Source organism: Asterias rubens, chromosome 1 (genome assembly GCF_902459465.1).
Source record: "Asterias rubens chromosome 1, eAstRub1.3, whole genome shotgun sequence".
Lineage (NCBI taxonomy): Eukaryota > Metazoa > Echinodermata > Asteroidea > Forcipulatida > Asteriidae > Asterias > Asterias rubens.
The window spans coordinates 14,110,780-14,132,329 of NC_047062.1; the positions used below are offsets into that span (position 1 = coordinate 14,110,780).

General features: G+C 37.1%; 2 protein-coding genes across 2 annotated transcripts in view; one reads left to right on the forward strand and one right to left on the reverse strand.

The window, feature by feature from the left end:
- Nucleotides 1–13,279, reverse strand: part of LOC117291684 (CCAAT/enhancer-binding protein zeta-like) — a 34,234-nt gene extending 20,955 nt beyond the window's left edge. Inside the window, exons 1-9 of the mRNA XM_033773535.1 lie at nt 13,145–13,279; nt 10,492–10,631; nt 9,458–9,932; nt 7,678–7,786; nt 6,748–7,004; nt 6,507–6,632; nt 5,890–5,979; nt 4,479–4,563; nt 3,780–3,864 (exon numbers count right to left, since the gene is read on the reverse strand). Of these exons, the coding sequence (XP_033629426.1) occupies nt 3,780–3,864; nt 4,479–4,563; nt 5,890–5,979; nt 6,507–6,632; nt 6,748–7,004; nt 7,678–7,786; nt 9,458–9,932; nt 10,492–10,631; nt 13,145–13,273 (1,496 nt within the window). The 5' untranslated portion in view covers nt 13,274–13,279. The remainder of the gene's footprint in view (nt 1–3,779; nt 3,865–4,478; nt 4,564–5,889; nt 5,980–6,506; nt 6,633–6,747; nt 7,005–7,677; nt 7,787–9,457; nt 9,933–10,491; nt 10,632–13,144) is intronic.
- Nucleotides 13,280–13,402: 123 nt separating this feature from the next.
- LOC117297491 (dr1-associated corepressor-like) lies at nt 13,403–20,496 on the forward strand. The gene is made up of 7 exons (XM_033780567.1): nt 13,403–13,580; nt 14,427–14,499; nt 15,713–15,806; nt 16,321–16,464; nt 16,931–17,018; nt 17,682–17,791; nt 18,124–20,496. The coding sequence occupies exons 1-7, from the start codon at nt 13,539–13,541 to the stop codon at nt 18,293–18,295; spliced, it is 723 nt and encodes a 240-aa protein (XP_033636458.1). The 5' UTR covers nt 13,403–13,538; the 3' UTR covers nt 18,296–20,496.
- Nucleotides 20,497–21,550: the final 1,054 nt, after the last annotated feature.

Below are 21,550 nucleotides of genomic sequence, written 5' to 3' on the forward strand. Positions count from 1 at the left end.
AATGTTGGTTGGTAACTGTTGAGGCGTTGAAAATGGCACGAGGGCACTGTTCGTCAAAGGTTCAGGTGCGCGTAACATGACGCGCCAACGAGATCCCAATTTTTTTTTTTTACTTTTGTTATAAGCCCAACTGGAGGTTTAAAAAAATGTTTTACTTTTTCTGGGATGACCTTGGCGCACGTTTTTGTGTTTACGGGGAATGTACTATTCGTTTCTTGAGGGCTTTTTGGCCCAAACTTTGATAACTGGTAACTCCAAAACCGAAAGCGTCAGCAAACTAAATTTTTGGATTTATTCGTTTGGTATGATGGTGTATCACTCTAATTTTTTGGAAGAAGATCTGCGAACCCATGAATCACACCCCCCCCCCCCCTAATTTGGTACATTCTTACAGGCAGGGACTCTTAAGTATATATTAGTTGTGTTTATTTGACTCTGGTTTATTTTGAACTGTGAACTAGGGTTCATTATGAGAAATTGTTTGACAATCAGCTTACATCCACATATTCCACCTTGCTCAAATTATGAGCACACTTGCATTTAACTAAAATAGGTACAAAGTGTTACCATTTGTCAGTGAATGATAATGTCTTTACTTGTCGATGTTAATGTGAAAATTGTGATGAGTGTACTACTGCACTGTAATCTGGTCAAGAATTTGTTTTAATTTGTTTTAAGGAATGTTTTAAAGGAAGCGATGTCTAAAGATCAAGGCAAATTATAACAATTTCAGGCCAGTTGCAGTAGTTTGTTGTTAAACGCTATTGATGTTAATATAATGTAGAATATTTTAAGTATACTGCACATTTATTTCATTTCGCAATGGGCTTGATTGTAAGTTGACGTTCAACTTTCACTATATCAATTTCATTTAGGTTTTGCTACTTTTGCATTTCCCAAAATTTGCTTTTTGTAATTCATTTACCTTTTTATAAGTACCTTTAGCCTTTCCTAATTCGTTCAGCTTTTCCCAATTTTTTTCTAATTCATTTAGCTTTGAAAATTTACTTGGCTTTTTCTAAATTTGCCTTTCCTAATTTTGCATTTTCTCATTTAACTTTTCCTCACTTCATTTAGCCTTCCCTAATTTATTTAAATTTTCCTAATTTTGCTTTCCATTAATTATGCTTTCCCTTCATTTACCTGTCCTAATTCAAAGGCTAAAGAACAGTTCTTTTCTCTACATATTAGCTTTTTTCCCCAAGACATTCAGTTGAAACAAGTAGGAATGGGTTGGTACAAATACCTGCATTTCTTTCTGAGGACCATTTGAACCAGCTTGCCAGATTTTGAGGGAAAAAGAACAAGGTAATTTTTCATGATAACATGAACGTCAGTTGGGCAAAATTCTAAGTTGTTTACAAATGACAAGAAATGGAGGTCAAGTCTTATTATCAAGATGTCGATTACATAAAAGAAAATTTTACCTTTAAGGGAATTTGGGTGCTTTACCATATATCAGATTCATGTGTGTAAGCAAAAAATGCATATCCCATGAAGAAATGTCTGCTAGTGCATGTACACGTTCAGTATGGATTTGCGTTGTTGCATAATGTATGTGCTAAATAAAACCATTGGTTAGGTGATGTGCCTTTTGCATTCTTTTTGGTTAAGTAGTGTTTTATGAAGAAAAAACTGTCCTTTATAAGAGCTACTCCACAAGCAGAAAGCATCTGCTTACAGGCTTTATGAATAGTGTCATACTTTTTATAGGCCAATCTTGGTGCAACTTTGAATATTTTGAATATCATCTCTTCTTGCTGGCCCACGGTATTTGTTTTAATCATTCCCTTGAAATTTTACTGTAATGTATTGATGTTATCATATTTTATATTATGGAGTTATAAAAGACACAGGAAACTGACCGAGCGAATTTACACAAATAATTTGGGGTGGAACAAAGGAAACTTGAGTAGAGCAGGATTTGAACTAATGACACCGATTTAACATGACGGCAGTCAATGTTAGCGATCTCCCTACTTTTTCAATACCTTTTTTCAGGGATGCAAGTCAGAAGCCATACATCTACATTTGTTCAACTCCAAATTATTTTGTATATAGTCAGTAATTTCTTTGACTACATGTCGTGACATACAATTTTCTATTGTTATATTTAAAGCCATTAGACACTTTCGGAACAGAAAAAAAAGTTCACAGATTTACAAATAACTTAGAGGGTTTACAGAAGGTAATGATGAAAGACTTCTCTTGAAATATTATTCCATGAAATGCTTTACTTTTTGAGAAAACATTAAAACAATATAAATTCTCGATATCGAGAATTACAGACTTATTTACACACATGTCATGACATGGCGAAACGTGCGGAAACAAGGATGGGTTTCCCCCGACTCCGATGACCAATTGAGCCTAATATTTCACAGGTTTGTTATTTTATATATAAGTTGTGATACACGAAGTGTGGGCCTTGGACAATACTGTTTACCGAAAGTGTCCAATAGCTTTAATGATTGTTTGTAACTACTTGGCACATTAAAAAATTTCCCAAGGATAAACAACAATTAAATAAATAAATAAATAGCATTCTGCACGAGTGCTAAAAGTATAAGCTACATATTGTGACATCATACAAGTACTCCTAAACAACGTGTACATACACCCAAGTCCAAGCCATCGTGAGTGTTCACTCGCATGTACTGTACTAACACATTTCAAAATTACACAACGAGAATGGGATTGCACTGTCTGTGTGTTGAATTGGTAAATAGATTGAGTTTTGTATTCTATTGTATAGTTGATATGTTGTTCTGGAATGTTTTTGAAATTATATTTTCATTTTTTTTAACTGCGCAATGAGTGTCAAAACTTGCTAGAAACCGGTACTTAATAACTGTTCATATTATTGTTATCATTATAAATTGTATATTTTAAATGGAATATCAACTCGAATATTACTAAGCTTTCTACGAACGGGAAATAATTCAAAAAATTATAAACCATAATTGATGACAACCAATAATCAAGGAAGACCATAATTTAAAGTCAGTCCCAACGCCAATTTTGTTGCGATATAGGAATTAAGAGATGCTAAGCAGAATAGGGTTAACCAGCTGAAATGCTACGAAATGAATCATTAACTGTTTTTGACCGGTTCCCTGTTTTTGACCGGTTCCCTGTTTTGAGCCATAATCTCACAGGCAATGCACACAGTTGTATTTTTTATGTAGATCTATATTATTTATTTATGTCAACTTAAATTACTCCGATCAGCCCCCAGCACTGCTTTCCATGCAAGGCCTCAGAAAAAAAAAATGTATTAGTAAAAAACATGTTAACACCATCAATACTGTTATAAAGGAAAGACACCATGGTCTTCTGCGATATAGCAAATCTTTACACAGAATTGTAGATTAAAGCCATTAAAACACTTTCGGAACAGAAAACAAACAAAAAGTTCACAGATTTACAAATAACTTATAGGGTTTACAGAAGGTAATGGTGAAAGACTTCCCTTGAAATATTATTCCATGAATTGCTTTACTTTTTGAGAAAACATTAAAACAATAGCAATTCTCGGTATAGAGAATTACGGATTTATTTTAAAACACATGTCATGAGACGGCAAAACGTGCGGAAACGAGGGTGGGTTTTCCCCTTATTTTCTCCCGACTCCGATGACCGATTTAGCCTAAATTTTCACAGGTTTGTTATTTTATATATAAGTTGTGCTACACGAAGTGTGGGCCTATTGACAATACTGTTTACCGAAAGTGTCCAATGGCTTTAAAAGACACAAGATCAAACAAATTGTGACTTACTGTGCTTTTGGGCTGACGTTAGCACGATACAATAAGGACTCCACTTCAGTGACGACTACTCCTTTCATGTTGGTATGAATCTCCACTGTTAAAAAGATTGTGCATAAAATTGTCGAGATTGAAAATGTGAATATTCACAGATTTGCATAAATTTATATCCATGGCATAAAGATCTTCATGGGAAAAAACTTTCCTTGAATTTTTTTTGCATGAAATGCTTTAACTTTTCAGAAATTAGTAAAAGAATTAGTTTTTATCTTAGGAATCCAATACCCAATGTTTGAAAACTGATTTTTTTTTTCCCCACCATTTTCTTGTGACCGATTGAGCTTAAATTTGCACAGGTTTAGCTCCAAGCCCTTTCGTCTGATTTGCACTGTGCACCCCATAGCAAAGCTGGTGACAAAACCTTCACAGTCACTGCAGCTGGGGAGTTGAACCATCTACCCTTTTTCATCCAAACATGTAAATGTTGGGTCACATTAATTGTGGATACTGGTCTTTGACTATACCCAATCTTACACATGTGGTTTACTGGGTGTAGGAACATACTTGTGCACTGTAACGGGCCCTGAATACGAACAGGTTCGAATATGCACAATACTTGCACGGTCTATTCAGTTCATATTACTCTCAAGTCCCCTTCACCCAACCCCAAGAAAATAGAAAAGAATCTTTCTCTACTCAAAGTATACTGACCTAAACTTTGCAAGAGGTGGACGGCTCTTGCTGCCACCTTATAATCTGGATCACCAATCTTGTTCACAACCAACGTCAGAAGGATCTGTGTCAGAGAAAGGATCAATTTAAGAAAGCAGTTTGTTTACAAAATTAAGCACCTCTAAAGGTATGTAAGGTAAAGTGTTCCCCCAACTTTTATTTTAGATCGAAAAATATCTTAACAAACTAATGACAGGAACATGTTTTTGATAAAGTGCTAGATGATTGTGTGTGTAACAAAAACAAACAAACAAACAAACAAACAAACAAACAAACAAACAAACAAACAAACAAACAAACAAACAAACAAACAAACAAACAAACAAACAAACAAACAAAGAAACAAAAAAACAAACAAACTTTGTTACAGGAGTGACAGTGTGCCTTTAATACATGGATGGCTTTCGAGTTTTGTATTTTATTTTTAATGGTTCCTTAACTTAGGAAGTCAGAATGATTACAAAATAAATCTTTCTCGATGTAAACATTTCATTAGGAATAAAGAATATCATTTTAATTTCACCCCAAACCTATACTCAGTGATCCAACCCCCTCCCCCCCCCCCACTGAAAAAATATAGTTCTGCGGAAGAAAACATGTCCAATATAACCAATCAGCTGTTTGCTAGCTAGATTTGAATGTCTGGTACATACAATGACTTAGTGACAAGTTACCACTAACATTTTCATTCCTCAGACTCTGAAGACACGTGCTATGTCACTTGATTCAGTGTAAGCTTTTTCGTAAGAGACAGTAATAATACGTGCACAACTTTGAATGATTGAATATGCAACAACTGCACCAGGGTTAACTTTTCTGCCCCTAAACCATAGCAACTGACTCTTGTAGTCTGAAGAATTCAAACTTAAGCAGCAATTCAGTGTATGTACCAATGTCAGTTATTAAAATCAAATTCATAAATACCTCGGACAGTTTCCCTATTCCTATTGGTGGAGAGCGCGTCACGTGGGTGTGTATAAACCTTTGTTTATGACAGGTAAAAAGTGTTAATTCATGGGCATGACATGCGACCTTGCACCTGTACTTAGAAGACAGTTTCTTCATTCCTATTGGTCGAGAGCAACAGCTGAAACAGTTGTGCCACATCACGCAATACGCGCGACGCGCACAGCATTCCCTTATACGGAGTTGTTTACCCGAGGGCGGCGGAGGGCTTTACCATTTCATAGCTGGAGGGGTGTTGTGTTGAAAGAAATCATTTAACAATTATAATTTTTGCATTTATTTTACTTTTTGACCAAAAAGTGATGATGTTTTTGACCGAAAAAGTATCAAGAACCAGGCCTCGTTGGGATTAAACCACTAGTTGAAAACCTCTTCACCACACATTGATTCCCTTATTCACAAATGGCTAATTGATTAAGTGTACCTTCTCTTGTTCAGGTTTGTGTATCAGTAGCTCATGGGCAGTGCTCATTGCTTTCTGTTTTACAGCAGGGATGGTGTCATGGGACAGCCGCTGAAAAAGGCAACAAAGAAAGGCATTAGAGATATATTTTTGACACAAAATTAGATATAGAACCCTTGCACAAGACGCAGTGACCTACACGCACCTAACCTGTCGGCTGTTTTGGTAGTTAAAATGTACAAAAGGTGCTTTCTGTGTTGTGCAAGGGCTCAATGGGGAAAAATTATTAACCACTTGATCTCCACAAGTGTGCAGTTCTTTTAAATATGGACTATATTTGCAGAAATATGGTGAATAAATTGTCTGATCTTGGAATAAAAATATGCATTTTAGCTATAGGGATTCAAGTATTTAGGGGATAAAAGTGTGTATATGTAGTTTCCTTTTCAAATATAGAGTCATCTCTACCACGTTTGTCATAAATAAAGTTTGCACATTGTGAAAGAACAAATACTGATATGAGTGTTTTTATTTATGCCTTTGCCTCTACACATTGCCTTTTAGTTTTGTTTGTTGGTAGGGATAAGAGTAGGGTGAAAAGGGCTTTTAAAATGTATTCCAATAATTTGCTATCTTACCTCCAGTGTTACTACAAATTCCTGGAATTTTTGTTTGAGTTGATCTTCGTAATACCACAGGACAAGCCTTCTGTTCAGGTCATCTCGTCTGCCTTTGCTCAGATGGTTCAACAGCATGAATGGATGCTACAAACAGATTGAACAATACAAGAAAATTCAAGGAGTTTAGTGTTGCAAAGGGTAAACTGATAATCGAGACAAACACCACAAAAATAGACAAAAGACTCAAGAAATTCTTTACCTCTGAGAATTTTCTGAGTTTGCGTTTCTCGGGGAGCATCTCCTGGAGGTAGAGCTGTCTTAGCGCATCCATGGCGACCAGCGTTTCTCTCCTTCCTTTCTTCTTGACCATCGTCATGAGGGAGTCGAATGCCGAGGGCGTGTGAAGAGGTGCAGTCTGGACCTGTAGTGTCAGGGCAGCGATCTTATCGGCGAGGACACCGGTGCTGACAACGGTTCGCATCCACTGTGCTTTTGAGCTGACGTCACCCTGCTTTCCTGTATCAGGAACAATTAGTTTTATTTATTTTTAAAGACATGATGTCATACAAGAAATCATATGTATTGAACATGTGGCACTTCAAAACGATTTAATTGGGGTTACTGAAATATTACAAATTTAAATTTAAAATAGTACACTTTTTTTTCCAACGAAACTCGGTAATAAGACTCGCTCAAATTGAATTGGGAAACTGAATGATTGGGCTATACATAATAAGGACTTTAGTAGTTCAGTGTATGCATTTCAGGCACACTGATTAACAATCAGTAAAAGGTTGGCAGAAACATCAAATTTATGAGTAGGATTTGAAACTTTGCATGGTGGAGAATGCAACTTATTAAGGTTTGTGGTAACACCATGTACATGAGTAGGATTTGAAATTGTTCACAGTTGAGAATACAATACAAGTAAGGCTTAGAGTAACACCATGAACATGAAGCTATCTTAGGAGTTTTGGTCGCTCTAAAAAGAACCTGTTGGATAACACCCCCGTTTTTTTCAGAGCCACCACAATTCATTAGCGAAATTCATGTACAAGGTGCAAACCTTATTACTCGATAAAGACTTATACCAATAATACGTAATGTTTCCACAGCCACATTAACACTGTAGTTAACCATGCATCTTTCTCTTATAAAAAGTCAGTACCAGTTCAAAGTAAAAACCAACCTGAAAGGTAGATTTGAATTTCATTTGAATAAAGCCTGCCGGCCAATCCCTTGTAAGCAGCAACGGTGATGTCATCAGAAAGTTCAAACTTTGTTGGATCTGACTGGAACTGGTAGAAGAAAAAAAAACAATGACAATAGTTTTTTAATGAAAACATGCATCAATGCCTTACAGCATAATATTGATCACATAAAAGATGGTTTCTCCAAACCATTTGATGACAGATGATGTCTTTTTGATTCACACTCGAATAATGGTAGACATTTATGACCCCTCCAACTCATGTTATAAATCTACCATCTTCTGGTAGTTACTGTGTAAAATGCCTGATTCCTGACCTTCCTCATTTTTCAGACAAAGAAGGATTTTGAGAGATCAATAGACCTTTATCATGCTGCCTCCATCTTGGTCATGTTCCTCGTATCGAATAACAATAATGAATGCTAATAATCAGCTTGCAAATAGGAACCAGACTATTTTGTTCTTCCAGCCTTGGTTTGGTAACATTGATATCAATGGGAGAAAGCCAAGATGGCTGCACCATGATAAAAGTCTATTTGCTGCCATCATTGTTTATCATTACGAAAGGCAAGTTCTGTATTCCACCATAAATCTATTAAATCTTTGCAGTGCCCACTTCTAATATTTCGAACTACCTCTAGCCATGAGGCTAGCTCGGTGATCTACTGGTAAGACATCTGCTCTAGCAATGTAAAGGTCGTGGGTTTGAATCCCATCCGAGCGATTAACATGTGGTTTTGTTTAAAGAACTTGGGAAAGCACCGAGTATACAGTGCTTTATACACCGGTGAAGGTGCAAGGGTAAACAACCAAATTATATTCCAGCATACCATGGTCCATCAGCCATGGCTTACAGCCAATTGGTTTGGCCAATTCAAGATATATTCCAGCATACCATGGTCTATCAGCCATGGCTTACAGCCAATTGGTTTGGCCAATTCAAGATATATTCCAGCATACCATGGTCTATCAGCCATGGCTTACAGCCAATTGGTTTGGCCAATTCAAGATATATTCCAGCATACCATGGTCTATCAGCCATGGCTTACAGCCAATTGGTTTGGCCAATTCAAGATATATTCCAGCATACCATGGTCTATCAGCCATGGCTTACAGCCAATTGGTTTGGCCAATTCAAGATATATTCCAGCATACCATGGTCTATCAGTCATGGCTTACAGCCAATTGGTTTGGCCAATTCAAGATATAAGACTTTCCACTGAAAAGTCTTCCAGTGACCTCAGTGAGGACACTGTTTGAACTTGTGGCCATCAAATCGAATGAGTCTATTCCAGTAGAAAGTGTTGTACCGCAATAAAGGCCATGGACACTATTGGTAATTACTCAAAGTCGTTGTTAGCATAAAAACTCAGTTGGTAACGAGTAATGGAGAGCTAAACAATAATGTGTAACCTTAATAATGTGACAAATGGCTCCATCTGAAGTAGCGTTTAATCATTTTTGAGAGGTAGTTTCTCACTCAAATACTAAAAGACTTCAGGCCTCAAGCCTTTTATTGGGATCTGGAAGCACATAAATTTGTGCAACAATGATGCCCTTTCTTTCATTATTCTCTTGCAACTTCGATGACCAATTGAGTCCAAATTTTCACAGATTTGTTATTTTATGCATATGCTGAGATACACCAATTGAGAATACCTGTCTTTGACAATTACCAAAGGTGTCCAGTGCCTTTAAATATCAAGCAAAATCATGCAGAAGATTAGTCCAAATGAAGATTTGATTCTTCATTTCTTACCTCTCGATAGAAGCATAACCCATCGGTCTCAAAGAGCAGGCTTTTCCTTGGCACGTAATCTTTCAATAGTTCTTCTGATGAAACTCTTTCCTTCCTGATGTTTTGCATTCCCGTTGATGTGCTTGACACCTCCGCATGCTGTAAGACGTCTGATTTACCCGAAGAGAGTTTTTCTTTCTTTTTAGCTGCTCCTTCCACTGCTCCTCCGGCTCCTGTCTTGTTGGTCTTCTTCATTTCTTTTGTTACTTTGGACAATCCTGAGGCAGGTTCTTTAGGAGACATTTCTTTCTTGGGAGATGTACTCGATTTCACAGTCTGCTCTTGGTTAACCATGGCATCTTGTTTTCCCTTTTTGGTAAGTTTCTTTTTCTTGTCTCGTTTGGCGATTACTTGAATGGGTTTGCTTTCCTGAGGTGTGATCTTTCGTACCTTTGAGATATTGCTGTTAACTTTTGCCAAGTCGCGTGGTGGTTTACTATAACATAAACAATAAAATAAGGGTGACAAAGGTAAGGTGTTAATTTCTTTTTCATTTACAATTATTAAGTTTCATTTTTTCTTTTTAATCTACAAAACCCCCAAAAAGATTTGACAGAAAAGCAAAATATATTTATAATAAAACTTTTATCAAAATGATTCTATTCTATTACTCTGTATGTTCAGATCTACAACGTCAAATCTAATTATCCCTGTACATAATTTTTCAATTCCGACTGTCCTATATATGCACAGTATCGTACAATTAATGGACAGCAATATACAGGCCATTCAAATGAGAGGCAGATCACCTCATACATGTTTTAATATTTTGTCAATATCACCACCTCACTGTGAAAATTTGTCATAAAAGAACACTAAAAAAATGTTCATGTGCTGTCATAAGATGTAAATGGTATCAACATACATTTGTGTGAGCACTGCAGTTGCAGGATGTGTAAATTATGCTTCAATCATCTGTTTGAATTTTGAGGACCTTACTCATCATTTTCATCAGCCATAGTGAACACTGATGATGCTCAGGCATGAACACTTACTCTGATGGCACATTCTTGAAGCCCAAACTGCCAATGTAATCTTGCAGCTCATTAGGATCAACATCAAACTCCTTGTTTACCTCAGACCCAATTTCTTCATCATCTGACCCAGTGATGTCACCAATCAACTTCAGATCAGCCTTTCAGCAAAAAATAAATATATTTCTTGTCAGTATTTTCTTGTATTTTTATGTACTACTTAAAGCCATTATACACTTTCGGTACAGACAAAAAATTTAAAGTTCACAGATTTACAAAAAATTCACAGGGTTTACAGAAGGTAATGGTGAAAGACTTATCTTGAAATATTATTCCATGAAATGCATACTTTTTGAGAAAACATTAAAACAATTATCAATTCTCGACTACGAGAATTACGGATTTATAATAAACACGTGTCAAGACACAGCGTTATTTTCTCCCGACTCCGATGACCGATTGAGCCTAAATTTTCACAGGTTTGTTATTTTATATATAAATTGTGATACACGAAATGTGGGCCTTGGACAATGTTGTTTACCGAAAGTGTCCACTGGCTTTAAGAGCCATTAAAGGAAGCAATTTAAGTTACAAATGTCTCCCTCATTTGTGTGTTGAAGGCAAGTTCTACAGTTAGCACAGGCAAGTTTTAAGTTTGTGCAGTGCAGATTTCTACCTTGCACTCAACATGTGTGATTCTTCTTCATTCCACCTGATCAGTCCAAATTAGTGACAGAAATCCAGGCCTTTATAAATAAATGCCTAAATATCACAATATGTCCAGCTGATTGGAACTTAAACATCGTAGTTCCTTCAAGGTTAAATATTGGCATATTTATAAGCTGAAATTGCTGAAGAGGAAAGTGCTTTTGCGAGCCATTGAAAAAACTCCTTTGGGTCTTTTCTTTTCTCGATATGCGACTCCTCAAATTGGAGTTAGCATGCACGTCCAATCCACTCCATATCCTTGGCCCCAGCACGTCTGATATCAAAATCGTTCGCTTTCTTGAAAAACCATCTGCAACGATCTGCATCATGAATCATTTGCAGATAGCCCTTCACTTTGAATTGTTCAAATATGGATCACAGGTTTTGATTAAAAAACAAATGAAATTTGAGTGTGAATTTTCTCAAAAAATCGCTCTTTTACCGCTACACCACTAATGTCGATTGTCCCCGACAGTGCGCTAATTTTTTTTCCAGGACAAACGTGGAAAATTATCAGCACACGTTCATCCTGGAGAGAAAAAATTCCTGATCCGTGCTTTGTGTACAAACATATGAATTCGGGTCATCTCGTACCCAAGTCAACTCGTACCCAAGTCAACTCGTATCCAAGTCAACTCGTACCCAAGTCAACTCGTACCAAAGTCAACTTGTACCCGAGTCAACTCGTACCTGAGTCAACTCGTACCCAAGTCAACTCGCACCCAAATAAATGTTTTAAATTTTTGTTACTCTACTCGTACTGATAAATATTGTAGTTTAATTTATTTATTTATATTGTTAATCATACATTTAGCTATTCATTGCTGCAATGATTTTGTTTTCTTGGTTTTTTTTCATGTTGCAGTTTTTTTTTTACTTAGGCCCTACGGTGGGGAAAATTAATCAGAGAACTTTTTTTTTAATATAGGCTAGTTAGAATGAATTTTTTGGGTTTTTTTATTCGGAAAAAGATAATAAGAACTTACGAAAAGTGTTTTGGTTGGAAAAAGTGGAACAGTATATTTGTTAAAATGTACTTGTTATCGGAAAACGATAATCAGAACATAACACAAATGAATGAATTGAATGAATTCTTACCATGAAATTTTCTTTTGGGAACACTTTAACAGGAAAAACACCAAGGTAAACATGAAGGGTTGCGTTTTATACATAGTATTTTTTCATTGAAAATAATTGGTCTCATATGAACATGGAGGTCGAAATATTTATACCTCCTTGATAACGAAGAACTAGTGTGCATCTGATCTGCTCAACGCCTTTCACGGCGACCCTTCAACACGGGAATTTAAAAGAAACCACAATGGTAATGGATTATATCTGAATGAATATCCTAGCGGAAAAAAGGCAGCAATGAGATGAACAAACATTATTAAAAACGAAATTCGTGAGATTATTATTAATAAAAGTGAGCTCCATATGATGGTAGAACATCATTTTTATTTCCTTCGCTTACAAAATCACGTCGCACGGAAATTCTGTTTCGGCATACAACGTACGTTGTACGGTACGAGTTGACTTGGGTACGAGTTGACCTGGGTACGAGTTGACCTAGGTACGAGTTGACTTTGGTACGAGCTGACTTGGGTACAATATTTTGGGTACGAGTTGACTTGGGTACGAGTTGACTTGGGTACGAGTTGACCTGTTTCGAAACATATATGGACACTCGTCTGGGAACTGATCTTGCACCTTACGGCTGTGACACCACGCTGCACCCATCCCAATTTAGCCAAATTTGTGCTGCAAAGGGATCACACTACTCAAGACTCAAGACAAGACTCAAGACTCATGAGTGAAAAAGTGGTGGCGTGATAGTACGGAAAGTTGTCCATACTTATTTAGCGGTACTTAAAAACCACATGCAAAGCAAGGAATTCTATTTCTAAACATCGTCGACGAGTCAATAATTGTAAAACATTTACACAAACAAAGATAAATTACTCACTTCGTTTCCGTCAATATATTTGATGTCATCAAGAGTAAGCTTGTCAAAATTACTACCCTTTTTCCTCTTCATTTTGCTTGTTTTCTTCACCTTTTTCGCACCACGTTTTTTATCCACGGTAGATGCCATTATTGAATGACAAGCGCCCTCAAGGGCCAGTTTAGAGATAGTCCGTTCTTTCGCAACCCACCCCCCCTTTTAACTTCGTTCTCTGCACACGCCCTCATATCATCCCCTTATGTAAATTGGGCACAAGCGGCGATGTGTAGATGGAAACGAGAATTCATAATGACGAAAGATTAAAAATGGCAGCGTGCACAAAACTCTGCAATACAACATTGCGATTCCTGTGTATTGTTGGAAAATAAACTTGGGATCTGATTTTTGGATAATCATGCCTAGAAAGAAGAAGAAATACAACGCCCGATTTCCACCAGTAAGTTGTCACAGTCACGATTGATAATGGAAGGCCTGTTCGCAAAATATTATTTTGTTTGTTACCCATTAACCATTTTTTATTTAATTATAATTTTATTTATCTTTTTAATTTTAATTAAAAAAAAAAAAAAATTAAACATTATTAAATAGACCCTAATTAATTAGGATATTTAAATAAAAACAAGTTTTATTTATTTTTTATTTTTATTTTTTTAAATGAATCAATTAATAATAGAATAGACCTTATGCACATGACGTCATTTCAGTACGGCGCCCTCGCCTTGAGGTCAAAAGGAGGTTGTTCATAGGCCAATCTATGTGCGTTTCGATTGTTTCGTCACCGTTTGACCTCAAAGATGGCGGCTGGATGACGTCAATGCATAAGGTCTATATTATGCCTAGCCCAATTGATTTTCAGGATTAATAATAATCATTATTGATCAATAATAATTGAAAAATGTTTACTAATTTTTTTAATGGATAACTTTCCGTATGGCGCCACCACTTTTTCACTCATTTTTACAAAAAGGGATATATCAATCAGGTAAATAAGTTCTTATTATATTATTGGATAACTTTCCGTATGGCGCCACCACTTTTTCACTCATTTTTACAAAAAGGGATTTATCATTGAGGTAAATAAGATACTATATTATTTCATATCGGATGAAAAAGTGGTGGCGCCATACGGAAACTTTTCCATATTATTTCATATCGAATGAAAAAGTGGTGGCGCCATACGGAAACTTTTCCTTTTTAATTTTAATAAAAATGAAAGTATGATTTTGAAATCAAATTTAATTAAATGATCATTTATTTGTTTCTGTTTTTTATTGTTAAACAGGCAAGGATAAAGAAGATAATGCAGCTGGACGAAGATGTTGGCAAAGTGGCTGCAGCTGTACCGGTCGTCATTTGTATTCTTTTTAAAACAAAAGTTAGGCAGTGGCGCGCTGCAACTATGCCGGTGGCCTTTTACGCAGAACTATTTAGTACGAGTATGAGGTTCGATCTGCATTATTCGTATAGCGCCTAGCGGATTAAACCTCATAGTTGTAGGAGTACCCCCAGTGCCCAAGTGAATATTTTGATGGCCCAGGCTTTTTAAATTTAATTAAGTTAACTAACTTCGCGTTTACATTCCGGTCCATAAGTTGTTCCAATCATGATGGATGCTGGTGCATGCGCATGCTCTCGCAGACACAGATTTACAGATTGGGAGGAGAGGATGGTCTTGGTCAATGGTTACAGCTTATATAAAGCCCCCTTAATGTTCTTGAGAAATTTGTCTACATGGCCCTTATTAAGTTTGTTCATTATTGCCAGAACTTGCTGAGGTTAAGGTTAGACCTTTTCTTGTACAGTTTCAGTTCATTTCCCCTCTGCTGAACGGTTGAAAAATCACAAAAGTTCTTGGGGTCCAACCCTCAAGACCCCTAGATAATCTTAAGGTCTCTATGAGATCTCCCCGCATCCTTCTGCGCTCCATTGTGGTCAACTTCACTTCCTTGAGTTCGTCTACGTGTGATAGACCTCCGATCATTCTGATCCCTCTCTTTTGGAGTCCTTCCATGAGATCAATGTTCCTTTGTAGAAGAGGCCTCCATGCCTGGACACAGTAGCCTAATTGAGAGGCCTGACCAACTCTTTGTAGAGTCTAATGACCTTCGACACCATGAGTGTGCTAGGCGCTGCTTCAGAAGTTTTCTTAATGGGATCAATATTAATGGGATAAATGAATTAAATCTTCTGAAGCAAAAGTTGCATTTACAAATAATGCTTTTAGTCAATAATACCATCATACAATACCATTCTTTTCAACTTCCACTTTTCCACGAATAATGAATGGCTGGCTTCATAACATGTTATGTATAATCATTACCATCTCTAAATTATACGGTCTCTTGAATGGTGTCCGCAGCTTTACTCAGATGTACTTATTTTTTGTCCAGGTTTTTCTGGTGATTTTACACTTTTTTAAGCTCATACATAGTGTCTTCAAGGCAAAAACATCAAACCACCCATCTGAGTTTCAGGCCCTGTTTGTCAGCAATGGCGATGAGTCTCTGTCTCACACCTAAGAATAGAAACCTGTGTTAGTTTTAGTCCTTGACGGATACCTTCATTTAGCCAAGGCGCTGGAGATCTTTGTAGAATCTCTTCTGACAAAGTCGCTGCAACAGACTCAAGCCAGAAGTGCTAAGACGATGTCAACATCTCATATGTAAGAAATGTTCTGGGATTTATTTCTTTAATTGAACAGTAGTTTGAATATAATACAGAAATTTGGTGGAGTAAAGAGAGAACAATCATTAGTAATCTTTTAAAATAGAACATTTATATTATAATAATAATAACAGAACCTTTATAAAGTGGATGTAATTAATAAATGCAAAGCGCTGAAAATGAAAATGAAAGAAAGCCAGAAAGATTGGGGGAGGGGCAGACTGGATAAACCAAGATTACATGCGACCAGAGAAAAGATGGGTCTTGAGGGCCTTTTAAAAGCAGTGAGACCAGTTGAATTTCCAACATAAATCGGAAGTTTATTCCATAGCCGATGGGCAGAGACAGAAAAAGTTTGGTCACCAGCCTGGATGCGAGATTGTATTAAAACTATATTGGTTTTAATTTTACAGGAAAGCAGCACAAATAGTTAAATAATCTTTCATTAAAAATAAGATTTACCAACATAAAAATGCAGTTATTAATCTTTGTGCTGTTCCTTTTTCCGCTAGAAAACAATGCATCGAGAGTGAGGGCACATTTGATTTTCTGAAGGACCTTGTGGAGAATGTACCAGACATGCCATGTGAGGAGGAAGATGGTCCTCAACCACCCACTGTGCATCCAACTGAGCGAAAACACAGGCAGCATAATAAGTAAGGATGGGTACAACCAGGCATCTTTCTTATAAGGTTTAGGCAGTTTTTTTTATCATTGATAGACTGTGCAATTCTCATGGATATGCAAATATTGGGACCTGTTAAAGAGCACAAGTTTGTTTCCTTCACACAGGTATGCAAATGTTTGTAGGACAAAAGCATTGCAATGTTTGGAAACATGGTCCATTGCAAAGGGCACCTCTATTAGTGACGTCTTAACTTCTAACTGGAACATTTCGAGGGGCATCAAAGCGGTGGCAAGGGGCATGAGGGCAATTGCCTTCTGGATCTGGATAGTATTGTACAATCACCTGAAAAGGGCTAACATGTATGCCTTCATTGTCGTCATTAAGTTTCAGTCATGTAACCCTTGTGATTTTACCCTTGTCCAATGTACATATGGTAGTCTTTCGTTTCTGCTCAATGAACTGAAAATTATGATTGAGACTATCTTGTCTTCTAGACCAAGGAGGAAACGCAGCAAGGATGAAGGGGCCGGTCCAAGCAATAGCCAACTGAAGCAGTCATCAGAAGAACAGTCCACATCAGAGGTAGGTCAAAACAACAAAGATTAAGAGTTCATCTCCAAAGGCCAGTTCTATAAGATTTTCTGTTAGCTTTTCCCTATCTACTGCTGCACTTATGTAACTTCTAACAAAATTTCTCTTGCTTTCCTCCATCTTGCAATTTTTGAAGTGCAAGCAAAATGTTCATCTTCTCTCCCTTGACATTTTCTCTATTTCCCTTGCAGTACCATAACAAAAACATACTTGGTTTAATGCATCTATACTTTTAGCAAAAGTAATGCCCAATAGCCCATTACGAACAAGCGCCGTCTTGGAAAAATAATATCACAATGCATCTTGGGAAACCAAGCACAGTAAACTAGGTCAAGTGTTATATCTTGAAGGCATTATTTCTATTAAAAAAAAGGCAACATGTTGAATTGTTGCCCCTTTTCGAACCATCACACAGCGTCCCCCTTAACAGTGGTCCACTGGCCAAATGCACATTACAACACAGGATGACTGGCAAGTTCAGTGTTAAAAGGCATTCGTGTTTTATCTAGTGAAAAAATTACAAGCTGACTGGTCCTGCTGGCCAGTCACTAAACAAGTCCATACAAGGGCACTCTGACACATTTCGGTATGTAGAAATACAGCTCCATAGCTACATTATGTTTGTTTTGTGATTGTTTTCCGGGGAATGTTCAGGATGACTCTGATACTGAGGAGGATGAAGGAACATACAATAGCGACGGCAACAACATGCAAGACCCTCTGGCCTCTGCTGTAGCAACTGCTGAGATACCAAGTCCGGCCTGGTAAGTTTTCTGTCGTAAGATTCATCTGCACTGTGTTGCACCCAAAACTTGGGAATCGGGCAGAGCAGCCAGCCCTCCCTCATTCAGCAGAAAGTTAATGATAAAGAAATCCCAGGCCTGCACAGTAAAAACATGAACGCCGTTGTGCCAACATATGCAATCCTTGCAGTTGAATCAATTATAATGGTCAGTAAAATTACTTGAAAATTTACTGAGGGTAGGAGGGTTAAAGAAAGATGAAAAGCCTCCAAGACGTCACATGTATCTCTGACGTATCAACAAATCTTTGGCAAATCATTGATCACAGTGTTTTTTCTTCCACTCTGTAATAGTGTGCCAGGAATGCATCCAGCCCAGTCGACCTCACCGCCTACATTGCCTATGCCACCAATACCAGTCTTCCAGCCACCAACCGCAGCTATGGGTACCGTCCACATGGGCATGGGCATGTACCAGGCACCCAAGAACAACAGCACAGATGATGATGAGAATTATGATACATAACAAATGATCCTACTGGTTTTTTGTGTTTTTTTCTACACTGGTATGTTCTTGAGATATCCCTCTCTCCGATGGACCATTCAAATGGAAGTTTGGAGTGATTAACAGTTCGTAGACCATTGGTTGATCTAATGTCATTGCAATATGCGGATTCAGTGCTTTGTGATGGTATTATCCAGTGGTAATATACAGCTAAGACAAACATAGTGTTTTGTGGAAACTATTTAGATAGACTATTATCATCTTGAAACAAGTCAAAATGAGGGGGTCAGCCACTGGGTGTCTTTGCTTGAAATCACATGATCCGCAATGCTACTGTGCAATACCATGGTGAGTGAAAGCCCACACTCCTGTTGACTTATCGATCAACGTCATTGGTAAAGGTTTTTGTATGACGAATGCTGTGGAGTGCACATATGGTGTAATCACTGTATTGCTGTTGATTCATCTGAACAGATGAGGTTAAAGCTGTATCCAAATTTGGCGTCTACAGCTACTGCTACAGCTGTTGCTAAGGACGTCCGATACATCAACACATGACGCGAAAATCTAGCTGTAGCCCTAGCTGTAGTCGCCAATTTGGACACTGCCTAAGGGTCTGTTATCTACTCATTCATGCATTCAGAGATTGAGCAGTGCTCCAGTTTTGATTGGCGAGTCTGTTTGAGCATGGTGCCAACGGAAGTAGGGATTTAATTTAGTTCTGTAGTTATCTTTTTAGCATTTAAATTTCTGTATATAAAGCGTTCGAGCCAGGTTTTGTATTTGGTACTTGGCAAATATGCATAACATGGCATTTTGCATGTTGACAAAAACTTTCTTTGGTAAAAGATTTTTATGTGCAGAAGAATCAACGTGATTTTGCAGAACGATGACATGAAATATTGCAAAAGACTTTGATCATAGTTTCTCTACCATCTTGGTTTGTTTTCTTCCTTCAAACCAGTGAAACTAAACTATGGCTGGAAGGGAAAACAAATGGTCTGACCCTTTTTATAAATTAAGAATTAAGGCTGTCAATGTGTCATTGTCGTTGTGTATACCAGTACAGGGAATCTCACAGAGATGACTGCAGCATGATACAGTTCATTCATTGTTTTAGTTCTTAAAAAAGTTTCTGCCTAGCATTTATAAAAAGGGGTCAACGTCTACTCTGAAAAAAAAGTTACACAAGTTGGTTCTGCACACATTGTTTATATAATTACAAGATGTGCGGAAACATGGCCGTATTATAAATGGTCTGTCAAAAACAAAAGACCACTGATATTAGTGAGAAACAAGGTAACAAACCATTGTCTTTACAAGTGTCACAATTGTCAAAAGTAAAACATCACTTTAGAAGTTGGAACTTCATTTTACTTTGACACTTTTTCAGATCATTTAAGAAGGAATTACCATGTTCTTTCCTGAGGAATATTTAACAGTTATAAACATAATATAGCGTTCATTTCAGAGTTCAAAACGGAAAAATGTATACTTTTAAATTATAGTGTGTCGCATCTGACTGCTACTCGTTCATTAATTATTATTAAGAATAGATAATATGTAAGTGGTTCATTTTAAACCACAAGGTTCATTTTAAATTACAAAACTACAACATCACCTAAATGTATTGTACTGGATTGGTTGGGCTTAACAATCATAGACAGTGTTTTTATCTGGAAATCTGTGATTATATGAAATGACGAACATTTCGGATTAATCTATAATGTGAGTCAGGAGAAAATAGTGAAAACCAGGCACAGTTTTCAGCATGTAAACACACTCCTCAAATTTGTTTGTAACAACCGAAATCCGCTGTTTCAGTTTTTAAGGTACAATTTTCTCAAATTATGGTTTTAGATGAATCTCCTAATTGGTATGCTGTCAGACTGAAATTAAACACGGATGTTTGAAGCCTAATATCTAACCTGTATAATGCTCAAAAGAAAACATATTACTTTACGAGAAATTCAAGGCTGGGGTCGACTGGTGAGGCCATGACCACTTTCTTGTAAGAACAAATCTACCCTCTTGTTGCGCTTAACTCTTTCCCCTGTTTATAAAACTTGCTTAGTGACTAATTTTACTTCAAAATGGGGTTGGAAATATTCTATAGGCCTACGTGGTGATATGACAAGTATTGTATGTATCGATTGTTCTTTGTGAGGACACGTTTGAATGTACAAATTATAGTTTCAGAGAAAAACAATGAAATACACTGAGACAGTGAGTGTTTTGTTTTTTGTGTGTTTAATTTAGCAGTGATTTGAGTTGTTTTGATATCAGTATAGGGGGATGACATCTACAAAATTGGGTCCACTTGAAAACAGTGGACGGTAAGTTGTGGAGCCCAAACCAACGCCGAAATCAAAATATTTTTACATGTAATTATGGGGGCCTACAGAAAACAGAACTTCACTTTTATGTAGGTAATCAAAACAACCGATGAGTCTTTAGGCATTATATTAGTTCAGAAGTGCCCTATCATTTTCCAAATACATGTAGTAAGATGTTAATGCGGTTTTTTTTAGTTTGCTAATTCAAGCTTTTATACGGCAGCGGGCTCTTTTACAAAATGAAAAATTTTTTTTTTCAAAAAATTGTTTAGGATGTTACTCGGAGTAGGCCTATCCATAGAAGATCGGTGAAGCGTATTGTAAACTTAAAATGGGACAGTGTCACATGCAAAGTCACTTCATAGGCCCTAAAACTCGGTACGAAACGTCATGAAAAGTAGGATTACGAAGCTAAACGTTCGAAGTGAGTGGATGGGACAGATATCTTTTCGAATAGGCCTACACAAAAATAAAATCCACCGACAATTTAATAGGCCTACATCATAGAAATTCAGGCCTACCGACAAATGTTTTTAAAAGAACGAAGTCCAAAACGCATCTAGGCCATAATACTATCCCACACTTTTTTGAAATGTGAGTCGTGGGCGATGCACGTGCACAGTGATGAACGTAAAACTAACGCCGCATTACAATAGAGAAACTTAAAAACAATTTGTTAGGCCTGCTTACCAAAAAGGACATTCAAATTTCCCCGCCAAAAAAGTTTTGACAGAGGTTGCACCTGCTGGTTGCTGTCGTCGAGATGAAAGACATGGTCTAAACAAAATCTGCTTTAAAATGTACCTCGCGGTGCACTCAGCAGCAATGGAACTTGAATCATATTAACTTCCCGTGCTGCTCTTGTCCACTCAAGTTTTTGTAAAACTTCTTCCTCGTCCAAGCATCGTGCGCAAACTCCTTTGCCGCCTATTTTTTTGAC

Excerpts from the sequence above, each read along its gene's own strand:
- LOC117297491 (XM_033780567.1), top strand. The coding sequence starts at position 13,539 with ATGCCTAGAAAGAAGAAGAAATACAACGCCCGATTTCCACCA. Across the intron at positions 15,807-16,320 it reads ACGATGTCAACATCTCATAT|AAAACAATGCATCGAGAGTG; the intron begins GTAAGAAATGTT and ends TTTTTCCGCTAG. Across the intron at positions 17,792-18,123 it reads GAGATACCAAGTCCGGCCTG|TGTGCCAGGAATGCATCCAG; the intron begins GTAAGTTTTCTG and ends ACTCTGTAATAG.